Genomic DNA, 23,019 nt, shown 5'->3' with positions numbered 1-23,019 from the left:
TCTTAAAATTCATGTTAGTAAAACTTGAATGTATTCACAATACTTGTATGTTTATTGGAAGATGACAAAAGAAAAAAACCATGGTTCTGTACAATAAGTTTAATTTTAACAGTTCAATTTCCTTTAATTTTTTTGGTTTTCATGAAAACTCATAGCACTGAACATTTTGCAAGTAAGAATTATAGTAGTTACCTCTGTTACCTTGCTGAATTCATCACAAGAAAAACACAAAAACTCTTTTAATGCTTTTGCAGTAACCTGAATAGTTAAAACTCCAAAGTTATATTAAACTGAAGCCTTCATTGTGATCAATAGCTTGGATCAGTTTAGATCGTAGTGTTTCTTTTTCTGTATACTTTGGAAGATCCAGAAGATTAAAACAGGTATGGGAAACTGGGAGATATTCCTCACCACCTCCAGTAGACTGGATGACTAGTTTTAGACTCTTCATACCAAGAATAGGGATGCGATCACTACCTGTTAAAAATACTGCCAAGAAAAAAATCATTCAGCTAACCATGCCTCAAAATAACAATACAGAGTTCGAAGTAATTTAGTACAGTCGCTACAACAAAGCTTTGTAATAACATTTGTTCTAATGTAGAAGCTTATCTCCAGAATTTGTGGAGGCATGATTTTTGAGACACTAATTACACATCCACACCATTCGTTTTTCTTTAAAAGAGTGGCGATGCAGGAAAAAAGCACCATTTGTATTGATTACCAGCACTGCAGGGATTGGGTGGTCAAATTACTGATTCTTAGCTGGATTAAGAATCTGATTACCAGGAAAAAGAATAACTATAAGAAAGAAAAAAATCAAAATCAACAAACAACTATGAACCAGAGACACACTTTGGGGGGTGGGGGGGCGGGGAAAGGAGGGAATGGGGTCAAAATCAGGGGGTTGCAATTGTATAGGGAATATAAAAATAAAATTAAAAAAAAAAATCTGATTACGGGCCTCCCCTGGTGGCGCAGCGGTTGAGCGCTGGGCTGCAAAGCTGCCCGCAGACTGCAGCGCTGGTTCCATCCCCGAACGCAGGCGAGGGTCCCACATGGCACGACAGACCTCTGCTGCACCCGCTGCTCCCCTTAGTGTATTTCATCAGTCTGCCTGTTCTGTTCCCTGCTCTGGCTCTGGTGAATTCTCTCACCCTCTCACACTTCTGACTGTACCCAGTGCTTGTATAAATAAATAAATCTTTTAAAAAAAAATCTGATTACACAGCCCAAAATGGTCATATCCCAAACTGCTGGATATTAAATTAAACCTTTAATGTAACAATATCTCATTCTTGTTTTTAATTAAATTGTCTTTTTTATTTCAATTTTTTTAAAAAAAGTATAATCTTAGTAGTGTGTATATGACAAATGCTTAATAAATGTTTTATGGTCTCCAACAAAAACATTTGACTAGTTGTTTACAACTAGTTCATAAATACAAAATACAGATTTGATTCTTTGTTCTATTGATTTCTATTATTTTTTTAAGCTGAAGTTTACAACACTAAATATCAGGAATGTTTATCATTTTTAAATGAAAAGCTAAAATGGGCAGCCAAAAACTCAAATCACTTTCAAAGAACGACTGGTACTCATTGTATGTGAAGGATTCATGTATTAATTATCAAAATATGACTGACAAAGTTATTCTTGATAATCGCAGGAGTAGAACTGCAATTAGAATGCAGATTTTAACAAATGAAAAACACGGAGCAGGTTATGAATAAAAGAACTAAGGCTTAGAAAAGAAAAATTCTATTTTCTATAAAAATTTCCAGTTTTTGGGCTCCCTGGTGGTGCAAGGGGTTAATAAAGATGAAACCTATGAAGCTATCCACAGCCATTGCAGCAAGAGTTCGAACCACGGCCAGGGAGCAACCCACCTGGTGAGCAGACCTTTCCTGATTCACCCCTCTGCTCCTCTCAGCTGTTTATTTCAGTCAATCAACCTGTTCTGTTCCCTATTGTCTCTGGTGAATCCTCTCACCCCCCCCCCCACACCTCTGGCCTGTACCTCAGTTTTTGTATGCATAAATAAATAAATCTTAAAAAAAAAAAAAAGAGAAAAGAAAATTAATGAACACAGACCTGTGCACCAGAACACTTTTTAGAAATTGTGAAAGAAATTAACCCTAGTATACTATAATCAGTATATAGGTTGTTTTCATAAGGGCCAATTCTATTTAGACTGGATTTAGCTTTCAAAATAAAATACATATAATAAAGTGCAGACTTTAAAAACTATTTTAATTGAAAATTAGAAACAGGATCTTAGAATAATAAAAAATAATTTCAAAAAACCTTATCAACCAAAGTGAATCAATATCCATGAGAATAAGTTTATTAGATTCCATTATTATAAAACAACTAGTTGGAAATACTTACACAGAAATTGTTTCTTCTTTTCCAATGGTAATTCATGAAATACTTCCCAAAACATTTTAATTGTAGGATGTTCTGCCCAATACTCCCCTTTGTATTCTGTATTCTAAAAACAACATAACCTTTTATTAATATGAAAGGGTATTAGTTATGTCTTGAATTTGATAAATTGGCTTCCTTAGCACATTATTGCCCAGGAGTTTGAGACTAATGAGATTCAGTTGATTACCTATCTTTTCCTGGACATTTTGCAATTTTGAACTATTGGTTCTATGGGAAAAGGAAAAAAATATGTACACATCAGCAGAAATGCCTCCCCACCACTTCAAAGAACATGACAGGATTGTCTTATTTTCAAAAGTAAATATCTAAAGGATAAACAAATTACTAAAATGTTAGATGACTAAAAGTTCAACATGAAATTATCTGTGATTATATCATTTCCTGTATTCATGAACAGAAGTCAAGCCAATTATTTTACATTCTATCCTCCCCTTTAAAAAAAATGGTAGTAAGAGCAACACTAATAATTTCCTGTGCTAGTCAGTTTCCAAGATGACACCCATTGATCTCTCTCCCTGCTAACCATACCCTTGTTGCAGTTCCCTCCCACAACAAAGAGGCCTGACCTGTGTAATCATTAGGATATTGCAGATGTGAGAAATACTAACATTCGAAGCTACATCATTAAATTCTGTGGCTTCAACCTTTGATCATTATTCTGGGGGAAGAAGGGAGCCAATTGCAATTTTATGAGATACTCAAGGTACCCTATACAGAAGTCCTCAAGTTAGACAATGTGGCCTTTTAGACAACAGCTATGTGAGTGAGCCACCTTGGAAGGGAAACTATTCTTAAGTCTTCAGATTACCAAAGCATCAGTCAGTATCTTAATTGCAATCTCATGATAGACAACTGAACTAAATACACCCAGTCATTCTTGAATTCTCACTGAAACTGTAAGAAGATAAAGATTCATTGTTTTTAAGCCAGTAATGTTTGGGGTAATCTGCAGCAACAGAACTAAGTATACTTTCCCTTTTAAAAATATTAGCACTATGAGGAAAAGGTGGAGAGAAGAACTATAAAATGTTCTTTAAAATTCAGCCACAGTTGACTTTATCTTTTAGTTCTTAGCAAGAATATTCTAGTATCAGGTTCTATGCACATATTATTCCCTCACCTTAGACCACTTAAGACACCTCCTTCTTTGTTCATCAGGAAATTTCTACTTACCCTTTTGGGCTAAAATTAAACATCAGCTAACTCACTTTTTGATCCATTCAACAGGAGTTGTAGTCAAAGTTTGAGGCTTTAAAGAAAATGCAGTGAACCAAGTCCTTACTTAACTTGTGCGAATACCCTCTAGTGAGAAGCTTTCCCAGATTTGTGCAGCCTATGTAGATACCATTCACTAAACTTTCGTACTAGAAGGCAAAGACCATATCTTTTGAGACTGGCTTCTCTTCTTAGATTCTTTAGTTGTTGCATGTATCAATAATGCATTCCTAATTTTTGCTCAGTAGCTGTCTACTTCATATATATACCACACTGATTTATCCACTCATCCACTCGAGGACATCTAGGTGGTTCCCAGTTCTTGACTCATTTGCAGATTTTTAAAAATAATTTAAAATAAGCTGTGGTAAAATATATTTAACAAAGTTTACCACTTTAATCCCTTTTAAGTATACAGGTTGGTGGCATTAAGTACATTCATAAGATTGTACAACCATCACCACCATCCAACTCCAGCACTTTTTTCATCTTGCAAAACTGAACTCTTTACCCATTAAATAACTTCCTATTTTCCCCTTGTTTACAGATTTTTGTGTAAACATAACTTAATACCTAGAACTGCTTAGTATTATAGCAAGTATATGATTAATTTTATTTAAAAATACCAAATTGTTTCCAATGTGTTTATTATCTTAGTTTGACTTATTATTTTATGTTAGCTATTAACAGGTTCAGACTATGAAACTATTAATGCAATAATTATATCAAAGGTTGCTAGATTAGAAAGACAAAAAATTATAGCCCAACTATGCATATCTCTCTCAAAGCTGATCAAAAACTAGCATCTTTCGTTTAACATCTGAAGAAATATCTGAGAATTACTTGTATGGAGAAAGAGAGAAAGGTTCTTTCAAAAATTCTTAGTCTCTTCCCTAAAGTTTCCTTTTTTAGCTAAGGCACCAGTCAATGAAAATCACCGAGTGCTATTTATTCTCTGCTAAAAAAATTTAACATTAAGCCTAATCAAAAAAAAAAAAAAAAAAGATCTTCACTCTGAGTGTTTTTTCTTAATGGTTTTCTAGGATTCAGGCAGAATGAAAACCTGTTCAATTTTAGTTGGGGCTTCTATCCCACTGCTGGCATAAATGACATTTTTCCATATGACACCACAACTTTATGACAAGTAGAAAAAAGTATCCCTAATTTGCACATAATTAAATTAATTCACTGTGGAGTAAGAAGGGTACAGTGTTTTCCTATTCAATGACAGTAATAAATAATATAAAACAGAAAACAAGAGGGCAAGATTTCCTTCAATAAACCATGTTTTTTCTTTTTTCCTTTCCATTTAGTTACCATCATAGATGTTTTCCCCTACCTTTTCCAGTTCCTTCCAATCATAATTTGTATTTCCAATAACCATTGCTTGTAGTTCATTAGGCTGGAAGAGCTGAAGGACTTTTCCTCCACAGACCTTATGAAAGCCCGCATGAAAAGCATCAAATAAGGAAGCCACTGATTTATTGAATATATAGTCCACATAAGCATCAACAAACTCTTGCCTAGAAATGAAAACACACAAGCACAGAACATAAATATTATTTTTACAGAGAATGCTCTTTTTGTTACTTATCTACAACACTGAGAAAGTATGAAGTAGTGCTCAAAGGGGACAAAGTCTTTTTATAAAAGTTTATTATTCTTTTTATAAAAAAAAAAATCCAGAGTATCTATGAGGCATGTAGACTTTACCATTCATAGCCATTCCACTTAGGCTATTCCTAAGTGGAACATGTCATTTCCTAATATGTGTTACTAAACATGTATCCTCAATAACAGTGATCTGTTAAAATATTAGTACGATGAAAAAAATGAGAGTTTGGGAATTCAAACTATTTGACAGACAACATTGTTTTCCCTTGGTTTTCAAGGAACCTGAGCTAAATTTATTTTAAAAACTAAATACCTAGTAGAGGCAGTAAGCATTCTTTTAGATTAATCATTAAAAATTCCAAGTACAGATTCTTTTCAGATGTATGTGCATAAATATACGCAAAGAAGTTCTGATGCTTTTTTACCTGTTATGATACAAAAGGAAATTAAAGGGAAAAAAGGAAGTTCTGTTATCCAGTAATTAGAACTACAATTTTATTCAATTTGTTACTAGCCACAAACATTTTATGCAATTTTCTATCTGTTTAAACACACAATGAGAATGGGTACTAGAGAATTTGATTTCAATGTTTTATATTCTTGTTTTCCAAATTAAAAAGGGTGATGCTGTAAATGGGGGTACTGGTAAAGTCAGTCACCTATATTAAAATTATGTAATAAATTAGCAAGTTATAATTTCAAACTGAATTTATAAATGTTAAAAAAAAGATTACATTGTAAAATGTAAAATTGGGTGGGTCTAAGGAAAAATTCATAGTATATGCTATTAGGTTCTGATGAGAAGAGATAATTTTGTAATGATAACTCATCTAATTAGAAAACAAAATTTATCCATGCTAATTAAATCTCTTAAGCATGATGGCTAAATAATTTCATGTGGTAGCATGTGTTTTTTGTCTTCAACATTTTCATTATCTAACTAGGTAGTATAAAATAAAAAATATATCTGCCCCCTTCCTTCCCCTCGAATAAAAAATGTTAATTATTTCTAAGTGAAATAATATTTAGAAACTTTAAAAATTAGTCCAATAATAAAAACTTTGAAAGCTGAAAATAAATCTATCAGTTTTTCAAAATAAAAATTTTAAAAGGATAATTAGAAAGATGTATTTTTTTCACATTTTAAAAACAGCTTTATTTTTAGCAAAGTAAATTATATGTAGTTTAAAATGTCAATAATAGTGCTAACAGCCAGCATTTACTGAGCACGTACATGTGCTAGATACTATTCTAACCACCTTAAAATTTTCGCCTTATTTAATCCTCAAAATAACCCCAGGAGTAAGTACATATTATCCTACTTTACAGAAAAGGAAACTGAGGCATGAAGATATCAATTAATTTACCTACAGCTACACACCTCCTAAGTAGTAGAATAAAGTTTATAATTACCTGGATCAAGTCCCTGGCAACAGCTATTAAGTAAAATTTGTTTAAAGAATTACAACATAATAGAAAAGAACAATGCAGTTCTGTCTGCATCTTTCCACCAGAAATTTCCACTATCTGAAGGCAACTATTTGTTCACTGTTTTTTGCTACTTTCAGTTTTAATTATTGTCTAATGAACTGAATGTCTACAGTGAGAGGTGAGGATTTTAACTGCCCCACTCTCACTTTGCCTCCCCCATAGGCTCACATTATTAATGATTTCTGGTTCAGTATTAACATTTTTATGGTTATAAGTAATATCTGCAAATTAAGCATTCTATAGTCACCTTTCTTTTCTTAAGAACTTTTGTTTCCCTTAGATTGCTACTTCATCTACAACTTCTCCAACAGAAACATCAAGTTCGAGATTCATTCAAATATTCTAGGTAGCATCAGTTGCATTTTTCTCCTGGAGACAATCCTCCTCGAGTCCTCCATCTTCTTGATCTAACCCAAATTATTCTTTCAAAATTTTCACATTGCTGTTCCTACAGAAGAAATTCACCTTGCCTCTCTCCTATACTGGCTTTTTTTTTTTTTAATTTCATGTCTCCCTTTTTCTTGGTTTTATTCCTTATTTTGTTAGAATACATCTTTTAGTAACTTACTGAGAAAAATGCATTGGAAATAAATTCTCTGAGATTCTGCAAATATGAAAATGTTTTTATACAACCACATACTTGATTGTTTTGATATAGAATTCTAAGTTAAAAATTATTTTCTCCCAGAATTTTAATCTCCTAGCTTCAGTGTCATTCATTAAAAGTCTGACGTTATTCTGACTCTTAGTTCTTCATGTGTGTGTATTTTAATGTATATTTTTACTTAGTATCATTTTTTCTTCCAGATTTTGAAATTTCATGTATTTTGCCTTGGCATATTTTTTTCACTTGCCATGCTTTCAATCTTCAAATGCATGCCATTTAGTTCTGCAGAGTTTTTGGTATGTTTCTTTGTCAAATTTCATTCATACCATTATTTTTCTTTTTTTTTTTCAATTCTTAGCAATACTCATATGGATGCCATTCTTATACCATTTTGAGGGTACTGATTTCAGTTTCTATTAAAGTTCTGTTCATTATCCTTCATTGTTTCTGTTTCCTTGATATTCTTTTTGACTCCTTTGATCTTTTCTTAAATGTCTATTCACCTTTGGCTATCCATTCACATTTTAAAATTAGACACTTTCTTCCAATATATTGTCAAGAAAGAGGAAGATGCAGACTTTCAATCTCCCTGTTTCTAGTTCAGCCCTCAGCTCTGGCTTTGCCTAACTGTCCTGAAGTCCACAGTCCTTTTAGTTCTCTCTTGCTGAAGGTAGATTTCAATCATGAGCTCAGGCTGAAGAGAGTATATTGTCAGGCTATGGAAATGCTAAGGAAAATGGATTTCTCACTGCTTCTGGTAACAGCCAATGTTTCTGTTTCTACATTCCACTAAACCCCATACATTTTCTGATATATTTTTTATTGCCAATGCCTGAGCCTTTGTTCTGCATTAGAAACTTGCTGCCTTATGGCAGCATTCTCTGATTGGCTACTGCTGTTTACTAGCTTCCAAAATGTGTTTGTTGTTGTATCATTTCCCCTCTCTTTATTCTTTTTATGATCTTTTATCCCTTTATTAATGTCTTAAAGGGATTTCAGAAGCAAAAGGCAGATTACTTCCTCACTATCCACTCAAAAAGTTTTATCTGAGTAAAAACATAAGATTGTGACATGTTTGTAAAGAATTAAGAAAATGTTTACTGAATCTTATTACTGCCACTGATGCTGCTATAATTCACTTACCGATTTTGTTTGTTAACAGCTGTGTCTGCACCATTTAGAACCAGCTCTTTCACTTCTGTTGCACCAAAGTTTTCAACTGTGATCTATTAATTTAAATTTTTAAAAAAAGTCAATGTCAGACTCAAAACTTATTATTTTAATATCCTATTATTATATTCTACCTTTCATTAACTATAAGAACTAATAAATTTGAAGCAAAATTTGGCTACCATAAGCTTTTTTGTGAATTCTGCATAGAGCCACAACTAGAAATTTTTACCCTAATAGTTTGAAATTCTATCTTTACCAACTAAACAAATAATTAAAAATCACTAAATATTTTGTTAACGTATGAACAGGAAACTGAGTATTTATGATGCATAAAACTTTACAGGAGTTCATTATTGTAGTAAAATATCAGAAAGGATGTTCTCCTGAGGTAAAAGAGAGAATTCAAGTCAGAATGCATTCAACTTATACTAATTATGCGTTCTCTCCACATAACAACTGATATATTTTTTTTAAGATTTATTTATTTATTTATTTATACAAGAACTGGGGTACAGCTCAGATGCACGGGAGGGTGAGCGGATTCACAAGCGACAGAGCGGGGAACAGAACAGGCAGACTGATGAAATACACTGCTGAGGGAAGCAGTGGGCACCACAGGAGAGGTCTGCCATGCCATGTGGGACCCTCGCCGGCCAGGATCGAACCGGTGCTGCAGAGGCTGCAGACAGCTTCACAGTGAAGCTCTCAACCAGGGGAGGCCCAACAGCTGCTATTCTTGTATGCCTTGTAAGCTTCACAGGCAGGTTTTCCATCTGTGATATTAATTTGGTTTACAAAAACTTTTTCATTTCCTTACTAGACTGTTAATTTTCCTATCAACATTACCATTCCCACCTTTGCATATTTTCTTTCTATTCCCTCTTTTGGGAATATTATTCTCTTCTATTAAAATATTTTAAATTATCTGTTATCTATAAAACTATGGTGAGAATACTATGATAACATGAATAGATTCCTGCTCTGGAGTTTATTTTATTAAAGGAACAGAAATGTGTTATGTAAACAACTCATTATAAAATTATAATAAAGACATGAACAAAATGCTATCAGACATAGAGGAAAAGAAAAATTATTACTAATTGAAACATTAAAGTATGTAGTATGAACCCTTGAAGAAAAATGTCATATATGAAATGCATGTCATATGCGATGCCATCTGAAAAGTACCTGAAAGGATGAGTAGGAATGTGAAAAATTGGGAGAAGGTAGAATTTCTGATTGAGCACGTAGATTTGAATAAAAGGGTAAATATGAGAGAAATATCAAGTTCTAAAAATAAATGTATGGCCCTAAAAGAACAGGAAGGTGAAGTGTCTGAAAGAATACCATATGCTATGAAAAAACTTGGTATAAATGGAAGCGTACAATGAGTTACCAAAAAACCAGACTACAGAGGTCTTTGACACCCATTCTAATCTGTTATTCTGCAAGCAATTAAGAGTCACTGAAAATCTCTGGTAAACTAACAGTAGTGGGAAGGAATGTTTGAATCACAATAGTTCTTGAATATATTAAGTATTCACAAACTTGATAATTGATAAATTAGAGATTAAGTTTCTTGGAATCCAGTATTTCAATCGAGCTGTAAAAATAACTGATATGGAACCAAAATCTCATAATAAATAGAATAAGTCCAATGAAGATTTTCCTTGGGGGGGGGGGACCATCATATCTACCAAAATTTTCTTACAATTGCAAATTCTTGAATGACAAAAAAATAACCTTATTTGAGGGGGCACATAATGTTTTTGAAAAACTGTGTGATAGCAGAATATGTTATCTTTTGTCAATTTTGACCACAAGATCATAAACAGGAGTGTTTGGGGTGGAAAGTAAACAAATAAATAGTTTTTTTTTTTTTTTAAGTTTTGGTTTTTTTTTAAAGATTTATTTATTCATATAAGCGCTGGGTACAGTCAGAAGCGCGGGAGGGTGAGAGAATCCACCAGAGCCAGAGCGAGGAGCAGAGCAGGCAGAAGGACCGAAGTACACTGCTGAGGGGAGCAGCGGGCGGCAGGAGAAGTCTGCGCGCCATGCGGGACCCTCCTCCAGTGACTGGGGAGCAGCCGGGGATCGAACCGGCGCTGCAGAAGCTGCGGGCAGCTTCCCAACCCAGCGCTCAACCGCTGCGCCACTGGGGAGGCCCAATAACAAATAGTTTTTAAAAAGAAAAAGAAAACTGAAAGTTTTATCTTTTTCCCAAAAGTCTAATTTATAATATTCAAATATTATTCCCTTACAAAGTGATTTATAAACCTTAATGATTTTTCTCTTCAATTGTCAACTAGTCTACTTCTGCTAAATTCTTATTTGACATGTAGCTTTGCATGTGACTCAATCAGTTGCTCAACACCCCTTCCTGAAATAACAAAATTCAGCATTTTTACAAGATGTACAACTTCATTTTCCAAATACTATTCCAATATATTTGCATTTGCATTATGGTTTGATATCCAACAGTGGGTAAGACAAGATGGTCGAGGACAAATATTGGTGTGAAGCAGAAAGGGATGCCTGAGTGGGAATTAATTTTAAGTGGTCAGTTTTTTCATGAATATTCTCATATTACAATAACCTTTTGCTTCTCTAAATACTCCTGTAATTGCATATTCACAATCAAAAATTTGAATAAGAGGAGCCCTACAACTGTAAAGATATTTAGCATGATAAATTACAAAGCTTTGAAATCACAGAACTCATATAACGATCTCTAATTCATGATTGTTTTCAGTTTTCTTCATCTGTAAAACAAAAACATTAATATCAATCTTATGAGATAGGATTGTTATGAGGATTAAATGAAATAATGCAAGTACTGTGACTAGCACATAGTAAATGCTCAATAAATGTTAGCTAAAGGGTTCTTTAAGAATTCTGTCTATGAAAATAAAGAAAAACCAAAGGGTACAGCTGCTAAATAAAAGGAATGCTGAATAATTAGACTACCCAGTATCTTTCTATCTTACCGTAAAGTTCAGACAAAATGTTTCCTCTATATCATCTTCAGGATAATCCAGTAATTGTTGCATACTTCTGCAAAATAATATATATGCTCTTTTGAGGTAAAACATCATTGGGTACTTTGACTACTTTGATTATGAATAAGTATCTCTCTTTCTTGATAAAATCCTTTCATTAATATGTACTTTTATATCTGTTTCAGAAAGGTAAGTATACAATAGCAAATGTATAAATAATGTTGGAGAATAAAATCACAATAAGGTTCTTATCTCTTCCTCTGAACACAAAGGCCATATAGCTAACTATTTTCAACATTTGACCTTATTTATATACATCTTTCATTTACTTGATGTAATAAATAAAAAGAAACTTTACATATTCCAGCTAAAAATAACAGTGATCAGAAGTAAAAATCCGAATAAATCATTTACTCACAGAAAACACTCTCTTCCTAAATTTATTATTTACTATTTACAAAGTTTAATGTTAAACCACTAAAAATTTAGCAAATGCCTTTATACTCATAAGTCTTTAACTAGAAATTTTTGAATCTAAGTAACAATGGATTTTCCTTAATTAGAAGGGCTTTTGAAACTTTCATTAATTCAAAAAGAACAAAATAATATTATCTCTAAAAGGGAAGTTTTCTGCTCACTCCCCATGTACTATTCCTTAAACTTCACCCTTGCCAATTTTTACAACTAACCTCCCAACATCAGGCACAAGTTCTTTCAAATCATCCAGGGATGGCTTCTTTTTCAGCAGTTTTTTATACAATGCCAAAGGAAAATGGAGGTCCACAATAGTAAAATTATAAATTGCTAATCCACAGATAACACCAATCAAGTGGAACAAATCACTGTCTTCAAATGTCTAAAAATATAAAGAAAAAGGAAAAAGTGAAGCGTTGCCATTCAAGTTAAAACACTGCATCTTTTCTGATTACAAAAACACATATCTGTAGTAGAAAATTTTGAATTTTCTATTTTGAAAATAGAAATATTTCAGATTTTAAAATGTCTATTTCATTCATGAGAATGAATAATAAATAACAAGAAAAATGTTCAATCTCATTCTATTCTCCCTGGGAAAATATCACTGCTGGCATTTTTGCACATTTCCATTCAATGTTCTAAGATTTAAAACTAAAAACCAACTACTATATATAAAACTTCACAGCTGGCTTTCCCCCAAAAAATGTAAGCACTTCTACATCACTAACCATTAAATTAATAAATGTTTCCAAGAATATTTTTCTGATTTGAAAAATTATATTCAAAATTTGGAAAATAAAGAAAAAGCATAAAAAAGAAAATGAATAAACACCTCACCTGTAGTCCAATCAGCAAAAAATAATTTTAAATTTTTGTATGTATTTCCAAGTTCAGAAAAATAATTTAAAAATATATTGACATGGCTTTCTCATTTTTCTAATTGTAACAGTATTTTTATGTCATTAAATATTCTCCCACAACAGGAGTTTTAATGATTGCTTTACGTTACATGAAAACACCATGGTTTGCTAAATTAGCTATACTGCTATATTTGGATTATTAAAAACACTTGTTAAATTTAATTTTTAATTTTAATTTTCAGGTTATATTTTTGTTCCTCCATATGTACACATGTTCTACTCACCCTGATTATTAAAGCATTATTTTCCCCCACCTTCAGAGAAGTAACATATGGTTGCAGGAAATTCAAGAAAAATATTTTTTTATTATGTGTGAGCTCTGAACCTGGTTTAGTCATTAGCGTCAATATTTTCAAAGATCAGGTTAGTATTTATTTCACAAGGTTGTGATACGATTAAATGGGAGTAATGTGTGTGAACTGCTGTTAGCTGATTTCTGAAGTATACAATGAAAGCTTGATAATGTTATTATCCTAACTAGCTAGTAATTTCAAAATAAAATGAACAATCTTTTATGGATAATTTTATCCCATAATCAAAGGACATTTCAGCATACCACCAAATCATTTTTCTCTACACATATTCCAGTTTACACTGCTATTTGTGGAAATTTGCTATTTGTGGAAATTTGGAAAATTTTCCAAATTTTCATTGTATGTACACACTGAACACATACAAACACATTTCTGAGTTAAAAAATCACAACTTATTTGAATATGTATTTGTGACTATCAGAGATATTGAAAATTAAGGATTGATGTATACACATGAAATGCCTCTTTGTGTACTTGGCCCATTTATCTTTAGGGGGCTGTTTTCTTTGAAATTTAATTATTCACATATTAGGGGTAATATATTTCATCACATTTGTTATATATCTTAGTCTGTTATTTTTGTGAAAAAAAATATTGAGCTATAACTGACATATAAGTAACATATAAACTTTGGATCTATATGAGTCAATATGTATATATACTAGGAAAGGATCACCACACTAAATCTAGTTAACATCCATCCCTGTACACAGTTATATTAAAGTAATTGTTTGTATGTGATGAAGACAAATTAATCTTTTTCCTTTGTGATGTCCTACATTGTGTTTAAGTTTAGAAAGTCCTTCTTAAATAGGACAGAATGAATAATGTGTTAATCTGTCTGCCTCCTGAAATCCTGAGAATAATGGAGTAAAAACAGTACAAACCCATATCAAAAAAAAAAAAAAAAAAGATAATAGGGGAGGTGTTTTCTAATACTAAAGCAATTAATATTTCAAAATATAAAAGGCAAATGGATGGCTAGTAACTGATTCAGTAAAACAATTAAGTACAGCATTTTATAGGAGAAAAGTCAATGAAAGACAAGCTAGTTTGTGCTGCAGGTTCAGGAATAGGAAGTACTAATCAATATCTCTAAAGTCAGAGGTATATATCAGCTATTTCAGTTGGTAAAACATAAGTCAGTGAAAGAGCAATCAGAATGAGAATAAAATTAGGATGCTGGGTGGAAAGTCTTGCTTTTGTGAAGAGGATGAAGGTTCTGGGATCTGAGAGAGCTAATGGTAAAGATACTGCATTAACAATAGAAGTAATCAAATGAAGATGTATACAGTAAACAATGAGAATCCTAGTTTCCCTTTAACAGTGTTCAGATACAACTAAAACACTGACAGCCAGTGCACTACAACCTTTCTTGAAAATCTAAAGGATAAAATAAACTATAGATATGCTGATATTTAGGGTTCTACCTCAAAAGGCCTCGACTCTAATCACTCAGTGAATGAATGTAGTTTTTAAACCATAAATGTGTATGGCCATACAAACAAAGTACATACATAGTTTTTCAGTGCCATATTTTAAATTGTGAATAAACAGCTAATGATCACAGGAAAAAGAAGAAACAAGAAAGCAAAAGAAATCTAGAGGAATAAGGTATACTAGGGGAAACAAACTAACAACAACAAAAAAAAGCTGTGTCAAACAAAAGCACCTTTTACAAGGGGAAAAAAAAAGAAATATACACTGTCCTTGAAAAATCCCAGACATTGGATTTATTACACAAAGACTTTCAATCAACTTTTATGTAGCTCAAAAAGCTAAAGAAAATCATGAAAAAACAACTAAGAAAAGCAAGTAAACAATGTCACATAAATATTATCAACAAAGTTACAGAAGGGATTCCCTGGCTGCCTAGAGGTTAAGTCCCAGTGCTACCAAGCTATTACTAGCCACTGTGGCATGAGTTCAATCTCTGGTCAGGGAGCTAACACACATGGCACAGCAGACCTCTTCTGTCTTGCCTGCTGCTCCCCTCAGCAGTGTATTTCACTAAATCTGCCTGTTCTGCTCCCCACTCTGTCTCTGGTGAGTCCTCTCACCCCCAACACCTCTGGCCTATACCCCAGTTCTTGTATGCATAAGTAACCTAAAAGAAAACAAAATTTCTTCATCATATATTATTAAACTAATAAACTAACAAATTATGAAAAGGAAACAGGATTCCTGGAGTTATGAAATACACTAGTTCATTAGATTGGAGCAGGTAGAAAAAAGAATTGTACACTAAAGATAGGTCAATTGAGATTATTCATACTGAGGAAGCATGAATAGAGCCTAAGAATCTGTGGGAAACAATCAAGGGTACCAGGAAAGAGAGAAAGAGGAAAGACCATCTGAACAAATGATTGAAAACATCCCAGATTTGACAAAACACATAAAAACTAAATATCCAAGCACTCAACAGACTCCAAGAATGACAAACTCAAAATCCATACCCAGATATCTTATTATCAATATTAAGAGTCAATTTCAAAGAGACTATTGAAAGTAGCAAAAGAGAAGCATCTCATCAATAAAGTTAACAGCGGATTTCCAATCAGAAACTGTGCAATAAAAAGGCAGTAGGGTGACATATTTAGAGAACAGAATGAAAGAACTTTACAGAGAGAATTCTATATGCAGAAAAATCTTAAGAAAAAAAAAGACTGATCTACTAAAAATGGAGCAGCAATCCCACTCCTAGGGATCTACCCAAAGGAAGCAAAAACATTGATCCAAAAGAACATCTGTACACCTATGTTTATTTATTTTTTTTTTAAAGATTTATTTATTTAAGCATACAACAACTGGGATACAGGCCAGAGGTGTGGGTGGTGAGAGGACTCACCAGAGACAGAGTGGGGAACAGAACAGGCAGACTGACTGAAGTACACTGCTGAGGGGAGCAGCGGGCGAGACAGGAGAGGTCTGCTGCGCCATGTGGGTTGCTCCCTGGCCGGCTGGGGATCAAACTCATGCTGCAGAGGCTGCTGCTTGCTGCATAGTGCGGTGCTTAACCCCTTGCGCCAACAGGGAGGCCCTGTACACCTATGTTTATTGCAGCACTATTTACAATAGGCAAAACCTGGAAACAACCCAAATGCCCAAAAAGAGATGACTGGAAGATGTGGTATACATATACACAATGGAATATTATTCAGCAATCAAAAAAGATAAATCCATGCCATTCGCAACAATGTGGATGGAACTAGAAGGAATTATGCTCAGTGAAATAAGCTAGAAGGAAAAAGGAAAATATCAGATGGTTTTACTTATAGCAGGAATATAGGGGAACCGAATAAGACATCATTGTAAAAAAAAAAAAAAATAACAGTATAAAATACAACAAAGCAAAAACAGAGACATACTGCAGGGGAGGAGGAGGGAGAGGGATCAGAGGGAGGGAGGGAGGAGCACAAGGGACTGAGGTGATGGTGCATGGGTGCATTGGGGAAGGAAACTCTATGAAGACTATACCTGAGGGGGTAGGGGGAAGCAAATATTGCTTAAAAGTGAACAATGATGTAAAAATTTTGAAAAAAGAAAAAAGAAAGAAAAGACTGAGAAAGTTTGTTGCTTCTAGATCTTCCCTTACACTCTGCCCCCCAAAATGCTGTTATTAGTATTAATCAGTCAATATTATTAAATTTTTAATGTTAGCCCCCTTTTTTCCCCTATATGGTGAAAAGACAAATGCATAAAATAAATTCATAAAGTATAAATCCACATTAATGGGCACCCATGTGTAAAGCTGTAACTTGAGAGGATAATAAAATAAAGGAGGACAAGACAGCTGTTCTAGGAAAAAAGTTTCTGTATTCTATAGACATTGACTTAGTATTAATTCAAAGTACATTCCTACAAATTTAAGATTTTAATTGTACTCTCAAAGCAACTAGTAAGAAAATAACAGAAAACTTTTCAGAAAAGGAAAATGAGAAAGAAATCAGAACACAAGGGAAAAAATCAAACACAAAAAGTGAAAGAATAAAGAGCAAAGATATAAAACATATGGAAAACAAATAGCAAATGACAGAAGTGCTTCCTTATTAGTAATGACTTTAAATGTAAATGAATTAAATTCTACAATCAAAAGACAGATTAGCAGAATGGGTTTTTAAAAATTATTTAATTACATACTATTTATAAGCCTTACATAATGGTATTCCATGCAAATAATCGTTGAAAGAGAGAAGGGCTATACTAATATCAGACAAAACAGACTTTATTTTGTTACCAGATGCCCAAATGAGTTATTGATAAAAGTGTAAACCCACCAAATGATGTAACATTTACAAACATACACAAACCTAACAGCACAGCCTTCCTAATATATGAAGCAAAATCTGACAGAATTGAAGGAAGAAACACAATTTTAAAATAATAATTGAAAGTTTTTATACTTCACTTCCAGTAATGGATAGAACAAACAGAAGATCAATAAGGAAACAGAGGAATTGAATAATACTATAAACCAATTAGAACTAACAAATATAGAACACACCACCCAAAAAGAGGAAACTATACATTCTTCTCATGTCTGTAGAATAATTTTCAGGATAGAACATATGTTAGGGTCACAAAATTAGTCTCAATAAAATTTTAAAAGGCTAAAATCACTAAAAATATCTTCTAGATCATAAGAGAATGAAACTAGAAAGCAACAACAAAAGGAAATATGAAAAATCCACAAACATGTGAATACCCTAAAACTAATGGGTCAAAAAAGATTATCACAAGGGAAATCAAAAAATTAGAGGCCAATGAAAATGAAAATACAACATACAAAAGTTGACGGGATACAGGAAAAGAAACGTTGTTAAAGGAAAAAATATCTCAAATAAATAAACTAACTTTAATTCTAGAGAACTGTAAAAAGGGCAAACTAAACCCAAAGCTATTAGATGGAAGGGAACAAAAGAATTAAAGTGGAATAAAAGAACTATAGAATGGAAAAACAATATGCAGAAGCAACAAAACTAAAATTGATTATTTTAAAAGCGACAAGATTGGGACCTCCCCGGTGGCGCAGCGGTTGAGCTCTGGGTTGCGAAGCTGCCCGCAGCCTCTGCAGCACTGGTTCGATCCCCGGCTGTTCCCCGGCCACCTGGGCCACGCCTGAGGAGGAGGGTCCCACATGGCGCGCAGACCTCTCCTGCCGCCCGCTGCTCCTGAGGAGGAGGGTCCCACATGGCACGCAGACCTCTCCTGCCGCCCGCTGCTCCCCTCAGCAGTGTACTTCAGTCCTTCTGCCTGCGCTGCTCCCCGCTCTGGCTCTGGTGAATTCTCTCACCCTCCCGTGTTCTGACTGTACCCAGTGCTTTTATTTATAAATAAATAAATAAATAGATAAATAAATAAATAAATCTTTTTTTAAAAAGCAGCAAGATTGACAAGCCTTTACTTAGAATCACCAAGAAAAATAGGGGATTCTCAAATTATTAAAATTAGAATTTAAAGTATGTTTAGTTATTGTAATACTAGTGTTAATGTTCCCATTGTTAGGCAGTAAATGTCTAAGTATGGAATATTTTATCCTGTCAATTATACAAGGTAGCAAGGAAGATACCAAAGAGTTCCAAGGTTGTGTTAAAAGGACTCATGTGCCAACTTAAAGAGTTCTCTCTGGACAAAATGGGGATGATATGAACATCAATAAAAAATATAATAATTGCAATGGATTGAAAAACATCAAATATGGTTATTAAATCCATGAATAAAATATTTGAAAACATAACCAAAAAATGAATTTTCATCAATTGAGTATGCTAAAGAACAGTCATCCTTTTGAAAAACAAGAAGTTCCTTTCCCAAAAGAATTGTAAAACTGAAAAAATAGTACAAATGGAAAAATTTCTCTATATAGAAGTACCCGTTAAACTGAGAAAGAAATGTTACAGTAGCACCACCATGTAATTTCTAATAAATTAACAAGCCTAGGCACTGATCATTAATGACTGCTAACATCACAAAGGACAGTAAACCTCCTGGAAGAATGAATAAAAAAGTATATCAAGATTTTTAGAAACAAATGCAAATATTATATTCAAATTACAGAATGCGCAGTTTTATAAGCTGAATCATACATTTTACTGATAGTCTCTAAATCAGGAGGCAGCAATCTTTTGTAAAGAGACAGATGCTAAGCATATATTATGGGTTTTTTTTGCCTCACAGTCTCTGTTGTAACATTCAACTCTGCCTCTGTCAACTGTACCTAGAAAGCAATCTTAGAAATAGGTAAATCAGAGAGGATGACTTTATTTACAAAAACATGCTGGGAAGAACTTAACTCATGCTCTAAATAAGGGGGAAAAAAATCAATGTCCTTAATTAAAAATTAATTCTTCCCAGAAGAAAAGCTAAGTTTAGTGATTATTCTTCAATTCTCAAATCTATCAGCAGAAGAAACAATCAACATCAGTTTCAAGTCAGACTCTAGCGAGTAATGAGGGAATACTACTCAAGACTAGCTCCAAGTGTGTGCAGTTACACAAAATGGCTTCACTTCCCAGTGGAACATTTTCTGGAAAGGTGCTGACAGACTTTAACAATGAAGGAAAGATCACCTTTCTAGATCTATCTCTAGATGACATTAGAATTCTTAAACAGAAAGACCACACAAACACTGAGAAAGAACAGGAGATAGAACTTAAAGAACTCTGTTTCAAGACAGGAATCAAATACTCATAGGCATCACCAGCAGAAACAAGGGTGGAGAAAGAAATCATGGTTAAAAACCCATACCAATAATCTTCTGGACTTAAGCCTGGATGAACTCCTTCAAATAAGGAGGAAAAATGCAATGCTGGCTATAAGGCTCAAGCACAGAAAAACAGAGACCAATAAATGTGGAACCAGCATCAACTGGAAGAAACTCAGGGTCAATTGGGAAGAAAATCAAAATTATTAGGAAAGATCTTATGGCCAGAGAGCTCTCAGGGGCACACAAAACGTTCTCATGGCTAATCAGTGATATCTCGTGACCAATCTGTGGTCATGTTCATTCAGAGAGAATTCCTATTCCATCAGCAAGATAGCATTACCTGTCAGAGAGATCTCATTTCCTAGCAGAGAGGCCTCATAGTGAATCAAAGAGATCTCATGACCAATCAAGGAGAAATCAAAGATACTAAGCAGTGGGATCATCTAATATCCAGCCTGCATTTGACATTTGACAGGAATTGTATAATAAAAAAAAAGAGAGAGAGAGAGAGATGAATACTTCCAGCTACCAACAATAATCAAATGAACATGAACCAAACAACAATACTGAAAAATGATCTCAACTCTAATGAAAATGATGAGGGACATGAAAGATAGATGATACAAGTTACAGCTTTATTTCTAAAGACTAAATATATTATGACCAAGATTTCTCTGCACCAGCCCAGAGGAATATACCTGAAATTCAACTTTCAAGTAATGGGTAATCGGCTTTTCTCTCCTCCATAGACTAATCTTTCACTCAATGAGAGCTTCTCTAAGCTGAAAGTGAAGAAAGGATGATGATCAATCACCAATACCTAAAGATCAAAAAGTCTTTACCCTTAAAGATTTGCTGCAAATAGGGATGTTGTAGTGAATTTTATTCAAAAGCATGTATGTATATATATAATCTTATAGTATTTAACTTTTTATTATTTTTGATAATGTATTTTTCTTATATAAATTCTGATGTGCGTAATCTGTCAAAACTGTTAACATAAAAAAAGATTACCTTTGTTTGCAGAAAAGAACAGAAAGATGAAGAAGAAGGAAGCTAAATTAGAATAGGTGATTTTAGGAAAACTGCCATATTTTCAGAACTGCATGTTTCAACTTTAGAGAATGTGTTTCTTTGCTTGTTCTTTGAACTCTAGAACACACACATGAATACTAAATAATCTTCATTTCATCATTAGAGTAAGGTAACTGGTAAGTATCTATTATGAATAAATAATCTGTGTCTCAAGAATCAGTAAGATTGAATTCTACTTTTATTATTTTCCAAATCTGTATCCAAGCTTTTACATTTTTGGTAGGAATTTAAGCTTTACTTTTTTTTTTTAATTTTATATATTTTTTACATCATTTTTCATTTTTTTAAAGATTTATTTATGCATACAAGAACTGGGGTACAGGCCAGAAGTATGGGGGGTGAGAGGATTCACCAGAGACAGAGTGGGGAACAGAGACAGACCGAAATACACTGCTGAGGGGAGCAGCGGGCAAGTCAGGAGAGGTCTGCTGCGCCATGTGGATTGCTCTCTGGCCAGGGATTGAACTCGTGCTGCAATGACTGCAGAAAGCTTCATAGGTTACGTCTTAACCCCTATGCCACCAGGGAGGCCTGGTATATATAGATATTGATACACACACACACACACACACACACACACAGGTGCTACATATAAGTAATTTAGACAACTGAACTTTTTACCTTATCAGAAAACCAAATGAGCCTGGAATCTTCATAATACCTAAACATGCCATATTTAGGATCTAGTAATTCTCTCATGATGAGCAAGAAAAATTCTTTGCGTACCCCTCCTGCATCAACAGCATCTTCTCCAACAAATATAACCTAAAACAACACAAAATGCAAACAATGAATGTAAAGAAATAAAAATATATTCTGGATATCCTGTAACATGTTTATTACGGAAAAATGTTTAGGAACTAATAGTTAAAAAAATTGAAGTATATAATATTATTGATCAGCTTTAAAGATATACCAAAACCAAATAAGAAAACATTAAAAATAGTACCTGGAAAAAACTTATGCAATAGAAAATGTCAAATTACCTTGAGGGGCTTTTTATAGTCTATATTTTTTGTTTTCCTAAGAACTTCCATGGCATCTCCTACAATATTTTCTCTACGCACCACTAGAATTAAGCAGGGATTCACAGATTCAATCACTGGGAGAAAAAGAGAGGAGACATTCTGTCTGTGGGCCTGGTCAATAGCCATCTAGAAAACAAAAGATAAAAATTTTAATAACAATGCTATAAAAAAGCTACGGTGACTGGATAACTTGTACTTATTATCTGCAGATATTCTGTATTTCCTATAATTGTTCCTATATTACTGGATTCATATAACTCTTAAATACAGTATCTAGGATAACATAAAGAGTTTAACTGTATTCTGAGCATAAAGAATATTCTTTTGAATTTTTTATATCAATGAATAACTAATAGCACCATTAAGTAAACATAACTATAATAATAAAGATAAATCTGGGTATTGTTGTTTCTCAAAAAATAACTAGGGGTCCTCCCTGGTGGCGCAAACAGTTAAGCATCAGCACTATGAAACATTCGACAGCTACTACAGCACAAATTTGATCCCCGGCCAGGGAGGTGACCCATACAGTGCAGCAGACCTCTCCTGTCTCGGCCACTGCTCCCCTCAGCAGTGTATTTCAGTAGATCCACCTGTTCTGCTCCCCACTCTGTCTCTGGTGAATCCTCTCACTCCTATATCTCTGGCTTGTACCCCAGTGCTTTTATGCATAAATAAATAAAACTTATAAAAAATAACTAGGATTGGGAGTGAGGAAAAAAAGAAAATCCCATTAAAATAAACCTATAAAGAAAAAAAGTGACAGGGTAAAGAGGCATTATAGAAATTCACCTAATAGAGTGATCACTGAATGTGCTCACAAACCAAGCATTTGTCTTTCACCACTTAAACTCTTCTTATGGCCCCACCCACATCATGTACTTATTCTAAAATGGTGATTAATATTGCTTTAACAAAGACCATCCAAA

The 23,019-nt window shown here is 33.6% G+C and overlaps 1 protein-coding gene across 4 annotated transcripts in view; it reads right to left on the bottom strand.

Moving 5' to 3' along the window:
• Positions 1-280: 280 nt before the first annotated feature.
• The window catches only part of HERC4 (HECT and RLD domain containing E3 ubiquitin protein ligase 4), a gene marked incomplete at both ends in the record, with an annotated part of 108,691 nt that continues 85,952 nt past the window's right edge, over positions 281-23,019 (bottom strand). For 3 of the 4 annotated variants that reach the window (XM_084246206.1, XM_084246207.1, XM_084246209.1), the window contains 8 exons: positions 281-489; positions 2,392-2,494; positions 5,006-5,189; positions 8,522-8,604; positions 11,539-11,605; positions 12,240-12,406; positions 21,684-21,827; positions 22,049-22,216. In XM_084246206.1, the coding sequence (XP_084102332.1) occupies positions 281-489; positions 2,392-2,494; positions 5,006-5,189; positions 8,522-8,604; positions 11,539-11,605; positions 12,240-12,406; positions 21,684-21,827; positions 22,049-22,216 (1,125 nt within the window). The remainder of the gene's footprint in view (positions 490-2,391; positions 2,495-5,005; positions 5,190-8,521; positions 8,605-11,538; positions 11,606-12,239; positions 12,407-21,683; positions 21,828-22,048; positions 22,217-23,019) is intronic. The other variant, XM_084246208.1, reaches the window with a different exon arrangement.

The sequence above is a fragment of the Talpa europaea genome (assembly GCF_964194135.1).
Source record: "Talpa europaea genome assembly, chromosome: 10".
Lineage (NCBI taxonomy): Eukaryota > Metazoa > Chordata > Mammalia > Eulipotyphla > Talpidae > Talpa > Talpa europaea.
The sequence above is the reverse complement of the archived record's forward strand: the minus strand, read 5'-3'. Positions and strand labels throughout refer to the sequence as shown.